This window comes from Acipenser ruthenus, chromosome 6, assembly GCF_902713425.1.
Source record: "Acipenser ruthenus chromosome 6, fAciRut3.2 maternal haplotype, whole genome shotgun sequence".
Taxonomy (NCBI): domain Eukaryota; kingdom Metazoa; phylum Chordata; class Actinopteri; order Acipenseriformes; family Acipenseridae; genus Acipenser; species Acipenser ruthenus.
The window spans coordinates 65,758,907-65,771,531 of NC_081194.1; the positions used below are offsets into that span (position 1 = coordinate 65,758,907).

Genomic DNA, 12,625 nt, shown 5'->3' on the forward strand with positions numbered 1-12,625 from the left:
CAACTGCCTTGCTATCATGCAAAAACGTTTACCAGGGACCCCAAAGATTAAAAAAAAAATGATGCTAGAATTTGCCCCCTGATTGGTACCAATATGTGAAATTTAGCTGTCTGGCTCAAGTATTAATAAGGTAAGCAGTCAAGCAAGTTAGGTGGAATGCGGAATCGCGTCACGCTGTAAACACAGAATTTGTTTCATCTTATTGGTAACATGTTTACAACTGTTCAATTCAAAATTGGTATGAATGTTTCTGTACAGATCGGCATACTAACACCACATGTTGGGAGAAAGAGGTACAAAGTTATTTGTTATTTGGTTTCAAGTGTTCTGTCCAGATTGCACTCTACCCTGGAGACATGGGTTGAATCCTGCTTCTTTTTAGACTTCTTATGATTTGCTAAGTGTTTTGTGAACATACTTTTATACTTGCATTAGGTCACACAGTGAGTGGCTCTCCCATGATCTCTCAGATCCTGTCCAGTACCAGTATATTTGTATAATACCTTTAAGATACTGGATTTTCATTGCAATTTTTATTTAGATATATTCAGCTATTGCTTAGAAGCCAAATTTATCGCTTGTTGGAAAAAAAAACCCATTGCTATTGTATTACAGTTATCTCCAGTATGTGTGCATTCCTAATTTACCAACTGAAAAAACACAAATCATTCAAATCATTTGGTGACAATTTATTGCACAGTACATTTTAATGCTTTAGTGCTGTTACACGTCACATAACAGAAAACACACGATTTTAAAACAGCAACATCAATATACATTCCCAAACACATTTCTATTAAACATTCTTAAGACACAAATCTTAATTACATACTGTGACGGGTGAGTCTTTTCTACAGTGTTCCCGATTACACCAACATCACTTATTGAAATATAGTGACTTTTAAATCACTACTTAAAAAAAGAAGATTGGGTTAGAATGGCTACATGTCCAGTTGGGTTAGACACATAAATAAATAAATACAGTAAAAACAAACAAAAAAAAGAATCAGGTTTAGAACATTAGGGCTTACCCTCTATCATCTCATTACACAATGCTAATAGGATGATGACGTTTTAGGGTATTTATTTCTTTGACAGTTCTTAAAAAGCATTTTGTAATGCTTTCTAAAATGGAAGAACCAAAATGATGCAAGTTCAGCTTCATGTCAAGTCATCTGAAATAAAAGTGAATACATCTTTCACAAATGAATGGATGAACTTTGGATCTTAAATGCTTGCTCCCAGGATGATTTTACAGCCCATCGACCTGTTTCGGTTTTACATTCCAACTGAAAGCATAGCGGCAGTTGAAAAACAGGTTGTTAATATCGATAATTAGTGTTTTCGTGATACTGGCTCACACATTGTGCTCATGTACAATAATTGGAGTGTTTTTATAACATCTTAAAATGCGTTCCAATTGAAATCATTTAAATGTGGGCAGAACCTTAATTCATGTTCTGGATTTTTTGTACTCGTATGGCAGCTGTGAATTCAACAGATGTGTAAAAGTGTGTTCATAACTGGTCTTACAAGAAAACGCCTCGTTCCAACTGCAATGCATCTCATCATTTAGAGCCTGTAAAGCCACTACTTTCCAATTCCTACAATGTTAGTTCATGCAGAATCCAAAGTCAAAGGTGAAACTATAATGTCTTTTCTGTATCCTTGTTCTTTGCCTCCAAATGTATGAACCTTTAAACGGAAACAAGTGAAATCTATTTGAATCTGTAACATTTGTAAAGAGTACAGCTTGACCAGCTTCTTATGTTAGTTCACTCTACCAGTGTTCTTGCCAAATAGATTCATGTGCAAGAGGACTTTCAAACCCCAAGACTTATCAAACTATACCCTCCCACCCCACCATACAAACAACACAAGCCAGTGTTGTACACAACATGAAGAGCTATAATGTGGCAGTTTATTTTATTTTTTATTAACTGTTAGCTTCATTTAGAAATCTATGAATATATTCTCCCCACATTATTTTTTTTAATAGATTTTTTTCTTATTTAGTTCTGAATTTGATGTCTGGATGAGACACATGGAAAGAGACCTGCTCAAGGTCGTACACTGCATTGCTAGGGAAATGATAATTTGCCAAGGACTTTATAATGCAGTCTACATCTAAATTAATTAGAAATCTATTCAACCTGCTTTCCAACAGAGAGGGGAACATGAATTCTGTTTTCATTTTTAATTTCATGGACTGAGGAATGGCTGCTCAACCTCTTTCTTGCTGGAAGCAAGTCCCTGTGCATCTCTGTCATTCTAGTGTTTTGTAAGGGGAAGGGGGAGATCCTAGTGTAATTTAAATGAATTGAGAGCTGCTGGTCCAGCACCTCTGTCATGGTTTATGGGGTCTCCAGTTGCACATCCTCAGTCTCTAGTTCAGCCAGCTGCCTGCGCAGTGTGTTCACCTTGCTCTGCAGCTCCTTGTTGTGCTCAATGATGTGGATCATCTCATCATAAGCTTCATCCAGGCACTTAGAACTGCGATTCCAGCGCAGGAACACACCTGCAGGAAACCAGTAACCAAAGGAACAATTCATTATACAATATATTACAATACATCCAAAAGAACAGGGCTGAAATGCAATGAAAAGCAGACTAGATTGTTGATAAAACTTAGTTAAGTTTCTTATAACTGTTACCTCCAAAAATCTTTATACAGTATATACAGACGTGCTCAAATTTGTTGGTACCCTTACAGCTCACTGAAATAATGCTTCATTCCTCCTGAAAAGTGATGAAATTAAAAGCTATTTTATCATGTATACTTGCATGCCTTTGGTAGTCATAGAATAAAGCAAAGAAGCTGTGAAAAGAGATGAATTATTGCTTATTCTACAAAGATATTCTAAAATGGCCTGGACACATTTGTTGGTACCCCTTAGAAAAGGTAATAAATAATTGGATTGTAGTGATATTTCAAACTAGTAAGTTTCTTTAATTAGTATCACACATGTCTCCAATCTTGTAATCAGTCATTCAGCCTATTTAAATGGAGAAAAGTAGTCACTGTGCTGTTTGGTATCATTGTGTGCACCACCCTGAACATGGACCAGAGAAAGCAAAGGAGAGAGTTGTCTGAGGAGATCAGAAAGAAAATAATAGACAAGCATGGTAAAGGTAAAGGCTACAAGACCATCTCCAAGCAGCCTGATGTTCCTGTGACAACAGTTGCAAATATTATTAAGAAGTTTAAGGTCCATGGAACTGTAGCCAACCTCCCTGGGCGCGGCCGCAAGAGGAAAATCGACCCCAGATTGAACAGAAGGATAGTGCGAATGGTAGAAAAAGAACCAAGGATAACTGCCAAAGAGATACAAGCTGAACTCCAAGGTAAAGGTACGTCAGTTTCTGATCGCACCATCCGTCGCTTTTTGAGCGAAAGTGGGCTCCATGGAAGAAGACCTAGGAGGACTCCACTTTTGAAAGAAAAACATAAAAAAGCCAGACTGGAATTTGCTAAAATGCATATTGACAAGCCACAATCCTTCTGGGAGAATGTCCTTTGGACAGATGAGTCAAAGCTTTTTGGCAAGTCACAACAGCTCTATGTTCACAGATGAAAAAATGAAGCTTTCAAAGAAAAGAACACCATACCTACAGTGAAACATGAAGGACGCTCGGTTATGTTTTGGGGCTGCTTTGCTGCGCCTGGCACAGGTGCCTTGAATCTGTGTAGGGCACAATGAAATCTCAAGACTATCAAGGCATTCTGGAGCGAAATGTACTGCCCAGTGTCAGAAAGCTCTGTCTCAGTCGCAGGTCATGGGTCCTCCAACAGGATAATGACCCAAAACACACAGCTAAAAGCACCCAAGAATGGATAAGAACAAAACATTGGACTATTCTGAAGTGGCCTTCTATGAGTCCCGATCTGAATCCTATCGAACATCTATGGAAAGAGCTGAAACTTGCAGTCTGGAGAAGGCACCCATCAAACCTGAGACAGCTGGAGCAGTTTGCTCAGGAAGAGTGGGCCAAACTACCTGTTAACAGGTGCAGAAGTCTCATTGAGAGCTACAGAAAACGTTTGATTGCAATGATTGCCTCTAAAGGTTGTGCAACAAAATATTAGGTTAGTGGTCCCATCATTTTTGTCCATGCCATTTTCATTTGTTTTCTTATTTACAATATTTACAAGCAAAGTCTGATTTCTATTAAATATGGAATAAACAATGGTGGATGCCAATTAGTTTTGTCAGTTTAAAGTTATTTCAGAGAAAATTGTGCATTCTTCGTTTTTTGTGGAGGGGTACCAACAAATTTGAGCACGTCTGTATATTTTTTGAAAGCCACATTTTATGTCAAGCATTGCAAGGAGCTGCAAATAAGCAGCATTACAATAGGATCTCTGTATTTCAGCCTGTGTTCAGGCTGGCTTTGTGACCTGGAAGAGAATAGACACACACACACACACACACACACACACACACACAAACACACACACACACAGACAGCACTGGGGTATGAAAAGTGCGGTGGCGCACTTTCATTATAAATAAACAAAAGGTTTGAACAAAACAAAACACAAAATAAACGGCAGAGTGGCCAAAACAAATAGACAAACAAAACAAAACAAGTATCGTGCGGTGTATGATCAGCACACGTAGCAATTGTTATGTTTAAGCTTTTAGTTTCTCTTTTACTCATGTCTTGTTCCGCCTCTGAACACACTCTCCTTGATCAGCTAACGCTGTGGGTTTTTATATTGATGTGGCCGTCCTCAAACTGGCAATCACTTTAGCCAATGTACGAGTATTTCTGTCAGGGAAGGTTTTTAAATCCTTCCCTGCCAAACAAAACATCAATAAATAATAACTAAACAATACATTTTAAATAATACAACACAAACACAAAGCAATACAAAATACACACAGGGGCGGGGTGTACCCCGTCACACAGCCATAAACCTCTGAATGAAAAAAACATTTTATAACAAGAAATTAAAGGCAAAGATAAACCACACCTTGGAGTTTGTATTTTAACCTGACAGGTTAAACTGGAGGTACTCAGGTCACATGAACTTTTAAGACAAAGGCCCAATCACCTGTATCTATATACTTGATATCACTGTTGGAGAATCCACATAGGTACAATCCGGTGCATTTATTCCACATATAAAAGAACCCTTTCAGTCAAATGCTTTGTTATCATCTCCCAATAAAAACGACTCAAGCAAATCCAAAATCAGCAGTAGTTCCTTGTGGCAATGTAATATTTCAACACAGTATTTCAAACAAACAGCATCTGTGCTGTGTCAACAGCTGCAGAGCTTGTACTCCTGTCCTGGTGAAATGTGCTAAATTTGAACAAACACTACATCAGATCTGGTAAATTAACAGCAAAAACAAGTTGCACAAAGGGCCTATTAAAATGTACCTACTGTTATTAATTTGTTTAGTCAAACATTGTTATTTTTATTTTGGAAATTCTTTTTTTCCATATTAGTTACATATTTATAGCAATCTATCTTGGTGAAATCCTGAACAAATGTGGCTCAAGTAGATGGTTAATACAGTGGTTATTCTCCTCTTTTCACATGGGCTCTGAAAGGGCCTCAACCCTGAACAATTTGTAACTGGATCACATGTGAACGAGGGCTAATGCTGGACCCCAAGGTGAAACTTTGAGGATGCCTAATAATATCATGCTATACACCAGGGTTGGGTTCAACTGCAAGTGCATTTGCATTTAAATGCAAATACATTTGCACTTGCACATAAATGCAATCAAGAAATACACACCTTATTTTGAATTTGTTTACAAATTATTTGCATCTGCAGTTGCATTTGTGAAGTCTCTGCATTTGTATTTAAATGAAACTGCGGTGCACACATTTGTATTTGCATTTGTAAGATTTACAAGTGTTTGCATTTGCATTTAAATTCACTTGAACCCAACTCTTTTATACATTGTCCGGTGTACCCAGAAAAGGTAGATCTGAAAGAGCAGTATAAACCGGTAAAGTGGTAGAAAAATACCTACTTAGTACTATGTGGTATGTAAAGGCATACATATAAACACATACATGCACCTTTGCATACCACACTTTCATATTTGGTTAATTTGAGCGTACCCCAGCAAATCTGAAGTAAACCTAGAATAAGAATAAAAGCTTTTACCCTCCCAGAGCAGCAGACTCTGTGGGGAAACGGAGGGCCAGATCACCAGGCTGTTGGCTTCAAACAGGGGGTTTAGAAACCTCTCAGTGTCCTGGGGCCGGTTCACCCAGGACCACAGCGACACCGTCTTCTGTGGCAACTTCAGCTTTCTCCTGCAGATACAACACACAAGTCAGCACCGGTCTACAAACTGAGGGCTCGGCAAACTGGTAAAGTTAAATCTGCCACTTCACGTACAAGAATGCAGCTTCATTGGCAAAATTAAAACATGTTTTTAAAAAACATTGTGGACAGATATGGTTAAAACATGGTTTTGACATTCAACTGGTTTAAGTATTGAAAACAAAAATGGACAGTATAACTAAGTTGAAGTACAAGCTGTGGTAATCTTTTAAATCATCTCCACTCTTTCAACATTGATATCACCAATAAAAACAGGCAGAAAGCTCTACTAGTGTAAAGAGCATACCCTGCAAAGTTTACAAGAGATGCTGTGCCCCATGTTGCTGTGCCCCATGTTGTCCATATCACAGTATTATATTTTTAAACATATTTTTCCTTTTTTTTTTTTAATCCCACATCATACATTTCATAACATTTACTCAGGAGCGTTCACCAGTTTAAAAAAAAAAAAAAAAAACACATTGCAGTGCATCCAGATCACGCTCCCTCTTGCAACAAGGCTGGTTTTCTGTTTCCACAACACACCACTCATTTCAATTAGAGTACCACCACTGCTGAGGGAGCATGGACTGGATACACTACAATGTTTAGAAGAAAAAAATAATCTTTCTCCTGATGATTCTGGGCTCGAACCCCTCTGCTCTCTATGAAAAAAGGCAAGCTTCTTGAGCTAGTTTTAGATAAGGACAAACATAATTGATCAATAAGAGTAGTCTTTCACCACTGGCTTATTCATTTTATCCCACGTTGAGAGTAGAGAACGTGAAGAGTACTGTGGGACTGTGAGTTCATGAGGTCTCAGCAAAGCTCCCAGCGACCCCCTTTCATAAACCTGTCATCACAAGTGACTGAACCTTTAACTGTGAATGAACCTTCAGAAGCTCCAGAGCCAGCTTCTCCACCAGACCAGGGGTCATCGAGACACAGCTTTACAACACGCTTATTTTCAATTTACTATTTTACATGGTTAATTGTGATTCTGACACACAACCAGTTTCACTGACAACTTCGACTAAAAAAAAAAAAAACCAAAAAAAACAAAACACTGTTAAGGGTTACTAGCTCCCTACATAAACATACCCACAATGACTCATACACTCAATGGCACGTGTGTCACCATCTCAGGAAACTATAAATACAGTAAACTTTAGATCTAATTATGTCACTGTATGCCCTTTGCCTTTTCAGCATCATCTCAGTCTTCGAATTCCCAACAACACAAGTGAGAGATTTCAGCAACTTAGCCATGAACTCATTTTTTGGCTAATTTGCCTGGTGGAAACTGCAGGTTTTGGGGAAAATACACCCTCTGGTGGTGTTTATTCTTTTAAATAAACTGGCCTGTCAGTAATTCTCCATTTGAAAGGGGATGTTTGATGTCATGTTTCTATCTGTACCTGTACAACTTAATATTACCTCTATATTAAACTGGGGCTGCAATAGGTCCCACAGGTCTTACAATTCAAGTCAAATGTCACCTATATGTATCATGTTTTTGTTTCAGCACACAATACTAACTCAGGCTGGTGGGGTTTCATTTTAAACTGATGCCAATGGAAAGCAAAAGGACTGATTTCAATGTGCTTTCAACTTGGTCCCAGTGGCAGCTAGAATTGTGAAGCCTGATGTTCTAGTACTTGAATATATACTAATATGTATGCAGCCACTTCACTGAACAAGAAAAATATCATCTTGCATTACTTGTTAATTTTAAGAACTTGATGAACAAGGGGCTTTTTCCTCAATGTGTGTTATATAACTCAATAAAAATAACCTAATGTGACTGTATACAGGCATTGATGCATGATAGTTAAGTGTTTCTTGTTTTTACCAGGCCACGTCAGACTCTTGTGTCTATTGGACGTTTGGCATGGCATTCAATTCAGAACCATACAAAACTACAGCACGGTTTTCAGACTCTTATTTTAAGAGTTACGAGAAATTTCTGTGTGTTTGTCTGAGTGCGGGGGGGGGGGGGGGGGGGAGTACTGACCGCTCAAAGGCATTGTTCCCCAAAAAGGTGCCGAACTGGGAGGCATAGGCATGCTCAAAGAGAAGGATGAGGAAGTGCTCATTGAACTGGAAGGAGCATGGGAACTGACGCAAGATCTGCCAGACACAGTCCAGGAACAGCAGGAAAACGGGCGCTTCCCACTTGGGCTTGCTGTTGGAGTATGCAGACTGGGAACAGCGCTGCTGGAATGGGTGGCCTGCCTGCAGAAAACCAAGAGTGATGAAAAAGTTTCAACTGAGAAACACAGACTCAAGAAAACAATAAAGGATCTAGTACAACCTGGTTTAAAAGAAAAAAAAAGAAAATATTTAAATCAGGAAAATTTTCAATAATCACATTGTGGCATATAGATTTACCAACATAATATAAAAAATAAACAGCACAGCACAATAGAACATGCCTCAAAATTAATTAAAAAGGTATTTTTCTTCTCTCTTGACTTTTCACCCTGAAAAAGATGCTGATTCCAAGAATGGTAATTGGGCACAGGAAAATCTTTACAACTGAAAAATTGAAATTCAAAAGTTACAGTACTGGCTCTGCTACCAGGGAATATTAATGCTGGACCCGAGCCAGATTTGGAATGTTATGTTGATGACAAATACGACACAAAAAGTCTGAGATCATGACTGTGAACGAGAGGGCGTCTAGTGACAAGGTGCATTATACTCAATGCCACTGATTGTGTAAGGGTCGTAACACCCAAGATGGTATTTGTGAGGTTCTGTATTCTGCAAAAATTGTGGTACAAAGCCATATTCAGTAAATTCATCTCTTAGCAGCACAGAATAAATTCAGCTGCACCGTTTACATGCTGTCACTTCATATAAAACAAATTGCAGAGTCTAACCATGTTCAATAAAAGAAAACAAAAAAAGTAATGGATTAATAGAATTACTGTACTGTTAAAAAGCTGAAACAACATTTTTTTGCCGACCTCCAAAGCCAGTTAGTGTGAGTGCTTTGTTGATTTTTTCTAAACATAATTTCTGTCTCAGGTTAACATGCACTTATGGTACAAAAAAAAAAGCTGTTGGATTAATTTGGCATTGACAGAGAAAACACGGTAAGAACTGTTTTTGGAAGGCAATAATTTTCACAGATGCTCTTTGTATAGTATACATGCAGCACTGTACCTTTGTGTTTTAGACACTGATGTACCTGACATTGTTCATTTATAATGTCCCGACATTAATAAAGCCTTCCTCTCAGATACAATATTTTCACATATCTGATAGAGCCCTGAAACCAATTAATATCAGATATGACAGGTTCTCCTGTATATTGAATTTTATGAACTGCTCAGATTTTATGAACTGCTTGAATATTATTATTTATTATTTATTTCTTAGCAGACGCCCTTATCCAGGACGACTTACAATCGTAAGCAATAGCATTGCTGTAGATTATTTTATTTGAAATGTATCAGAGATGTATGTTAATCCACATGTGGCAAGCGAGCAGTTTCCTTAAACCATGTAGAAGGATGACGCATGGTTTGCACTTACCTGCAGCCACTCTCTCTCCACAAGAGACTCAAAGCCGCGGATTGTCCTGCTGGTTGGATCGAGAATGATCTGTGCCAGAGAGGTCACCTGCAGTGTGGAGTCTGTCCCCTCAGTTCCATGGACCAGCACCGAGGCACCCTCCCTAAAACAGTAGCAGACATACAATGCAGCAGAACATGCACACTCTGTACATAGAGATCACATTACTCTCAAGAAGCCCAATTCCTGCACACGATCGAAGAAAAGGCTTAAAGCAGGGGTAGGAAACCTCAGTGTTCAGCTGTCCATTCCATTGCAAAGCTATGTTAACCTGATTCTTATTTTTGGAATTACTTATACTTATTATTATTATTCTTATTATTATTCTTATTATTCTTCTTCTTCTTCTTCTTCTTCTTCTTCTTCTTGTTTATTTAGCAGACGCCTTTATCCAAGGCAACTTACAGAGACTAGGGTGTGTGAACTATGCATCAGCTGCAGAGTCACTTACAACAACATCTCACCCGAAAGACGGAGCCCAAGGAGGTTAAGTGACTCGCTCAGTGAGTCAGTGAGTGAGCCAGGATTTGAACCGGGGACCTCCTGGTTACAAGCCCTTTTCTTTAACCACTGGACCACAGAGCCTTCCACACAGACTTAGCAGGGTCACTTAAATACTTAAGAAACTGTTTGGAACAAAGATCTGTTTATTATATTTAAATGTTTAGTGCTCAAACAAGCATCCAAACGGAGCATCAATAAAACATAATAAAAAAAAGAAGTACAAATATGTATTTTGAACTTTAAACTTAAAAACAAGTCAAATAAAAAAGAAAATGTCTTTACAATCACATTTATCAAGGCTTTTATATCTGTGGCACTAGAGTGACCGGACATATTTGTCTTTTTTATCAGCTGACAGAACAATGTCTTGTTAAACTGGTGGCTTTACATGTCTTTACCTGTCAATGCACTGTGCAGCGAGGCAGGCTGTGGTGAGTATTTCCTTGATGTTGGTCAGCCAATTGGAGGCCTCCAACTTGCTAAGCCAGCGGTCCATATTGTGAGACTGGTCATTACAGGCTTCTACCAGCTTAATCAAGCTCTCCTGTAGAATGTTAGACCTGGGGGGTGGGAGGAGTCAAGCAAGTCTGTTACATTACCATTACCTGCATGATATACCCACTAAACTCAGCAAATAAATTAAACTTTTTTTTTGTTGCAAGAAATGTAAAGAACAACAAGCACCCTTGTGTCACAACATAGTGTATTTAATTTCTGTGCCGCCTCATAGGACATATAGACTTGTTGGCTTGTGACACGACAAATAGGAAAACCCCAATGTACAATTAAGCGCACTGCACTCCACATGCGCACACCGAGTGGGCGGTTTACCTTTCAATCGTCTTGTGGATCCTCCTCCATTGCGGGTAATGGGCCTCCACTTCAAAGCCCCCTCCCCTGGCTTTGGCCTGCTGCGCCACGTTAATTGAGCGGGTGTCGATGATGTAGCCACGCTTTCCTGCCCGCAGGGTGGCATTAATCAATTTCTCATCCTCCTTACAGCGCCGCCCATTGCTGCCTGTGAGAGGCTGCCCACTCCGCATCATGACCTGGAAGTATATTGGATTAGGGTGAGGACCAGGAAACCGGACACTTACATTGTATAACAAGTATGTCAGTGCCCCCTGCCATGGCTATAGAAACATTGGACAGAATTAGGGCACCTATTAGGGCACTAAAGTCCATAGCAAGTTTAATCAAACTTATAAACAAGTGGTCTTCTAGACAGATGTAGAAAATGTAACTGTTACATGCGTACACACCATCACAATAGATATGCAACTACAGCAAGGGATAATAATCTTCAGCACACTAGTGTTAATAAGAGTATAGACTTTTCTTGGGATCAGGTAGGAGAAGCTGCATTGTTATTTATTTTTTTGGCAACAGAACAAGATGTAACATATACATACAGATAGCCGACTGATAGCTAGATAGGGGAGATAGCTAAATAGATAATAAAGCAATTGATTTAGAGTGATATTGGTATATACACACACAGTGGATACTTTATCTGTTTAAATGTTATATTAGTTGCATTCGCGCTTCTAGTTTGGTGTCCAAGCCCAAGAATATGACTAAAGCAGCAGCTGATGTGTGCCTGCAGTAATCTTCTGTTCAAAACACTTCTGTTCAGCACCATCGTCATGGGTTAATCTAAATACATTTCCAGTCAACAGACGATGGAAGGGCAGGAATGGGCGAGACTCATGTGTATCATAGTGAATTTGCAAAAAAGGGAGCGAGAAAATGGCTACTGTGAGTGAAAAAAGTGGGTGATGAGAGAGGAGCGGAGAGCTGTATGATTGATCACCTGATTTTCAATGTGTAAGCTGTTAGACTTTACTCAATATGCAAGTGGCATAAAATAAACATTGCAGGTCCTGTCTGGCACAAGTCAGCCGCAGTGAAAAGGCACAGCAATCCACATTAACTCTTTCCAGAACCACTCCTTGTGTGTGTATGTATGTATGTATGTATGTATGTATGTATGTATGTATGTATGCATGCATGCATGCATACATGCATATCTGTTTGTTTATGAGTTATACATGTAGCATTAAACTTACTATAAGTATTTTAATGTATGTTCTGGTATTCAACTATAATGTTGCTCTTTTTTTTTATATAAATAAAATGTTTGCTTTAAAATAAATGATATGTGATGTGAATTTGTATTGGTGGTGCATGGCTTGAAAACATTTGAAGTGCTGGTGCCTCCAAGACATGCAAGCCCAGCTCCT

The 12,625-nt window shown here is 38.8% G+C and overlaps 1 protein-coding gene across 7 annotated transcripts in view; it reads right to left on the reverse strand.

Annotated features, from left to right (window-relative positions):
* Positions 1 to 674: 674 nt before the first annotated feature.
* Positions 675 to 12,625, reverse strand: part of mtmr9 (myotubularin related protein 9) — a 38,538-nt gene continuing 26,587 nt past the window's right edge. For all 7 annotated transcript variants that reach the window (XM_059025695.1, XM_059025696.1, XM_059025694.1 and 4 more), the window contains exons 6-11: positions 11,214 to 11,431; positions 10,781 to 10,942; positions 9,840 to 9,981; positions 8,311 to 8,531; positions 6,135 to 6,286; positions 675 to 2,518 (exon numbers count right to left, since the gene is read on the reverse strand). In XM_059025695.1, the coding sequence (XP_058881678.1) occupies positions 2,355 to 2,518; positions 6,135 to 6,286; positions 8,311 to 8,531; positions 9,840 to 9,981; positions 10,781 to 10,942; positions 11,214 to 11,431 (1,059 nt within the window). In that variant the 3' untranslated portion in view covers positions 675 to 2,354. The remainder of the gene's footprint in view (positions 2,519 to 6,134; positions 6,287 to 8,310; positions 8,532 to 9,839; positions 9,982 to 10,780; positions 10,943 to 11,213; positions 11,432 to 12,625) is intronic.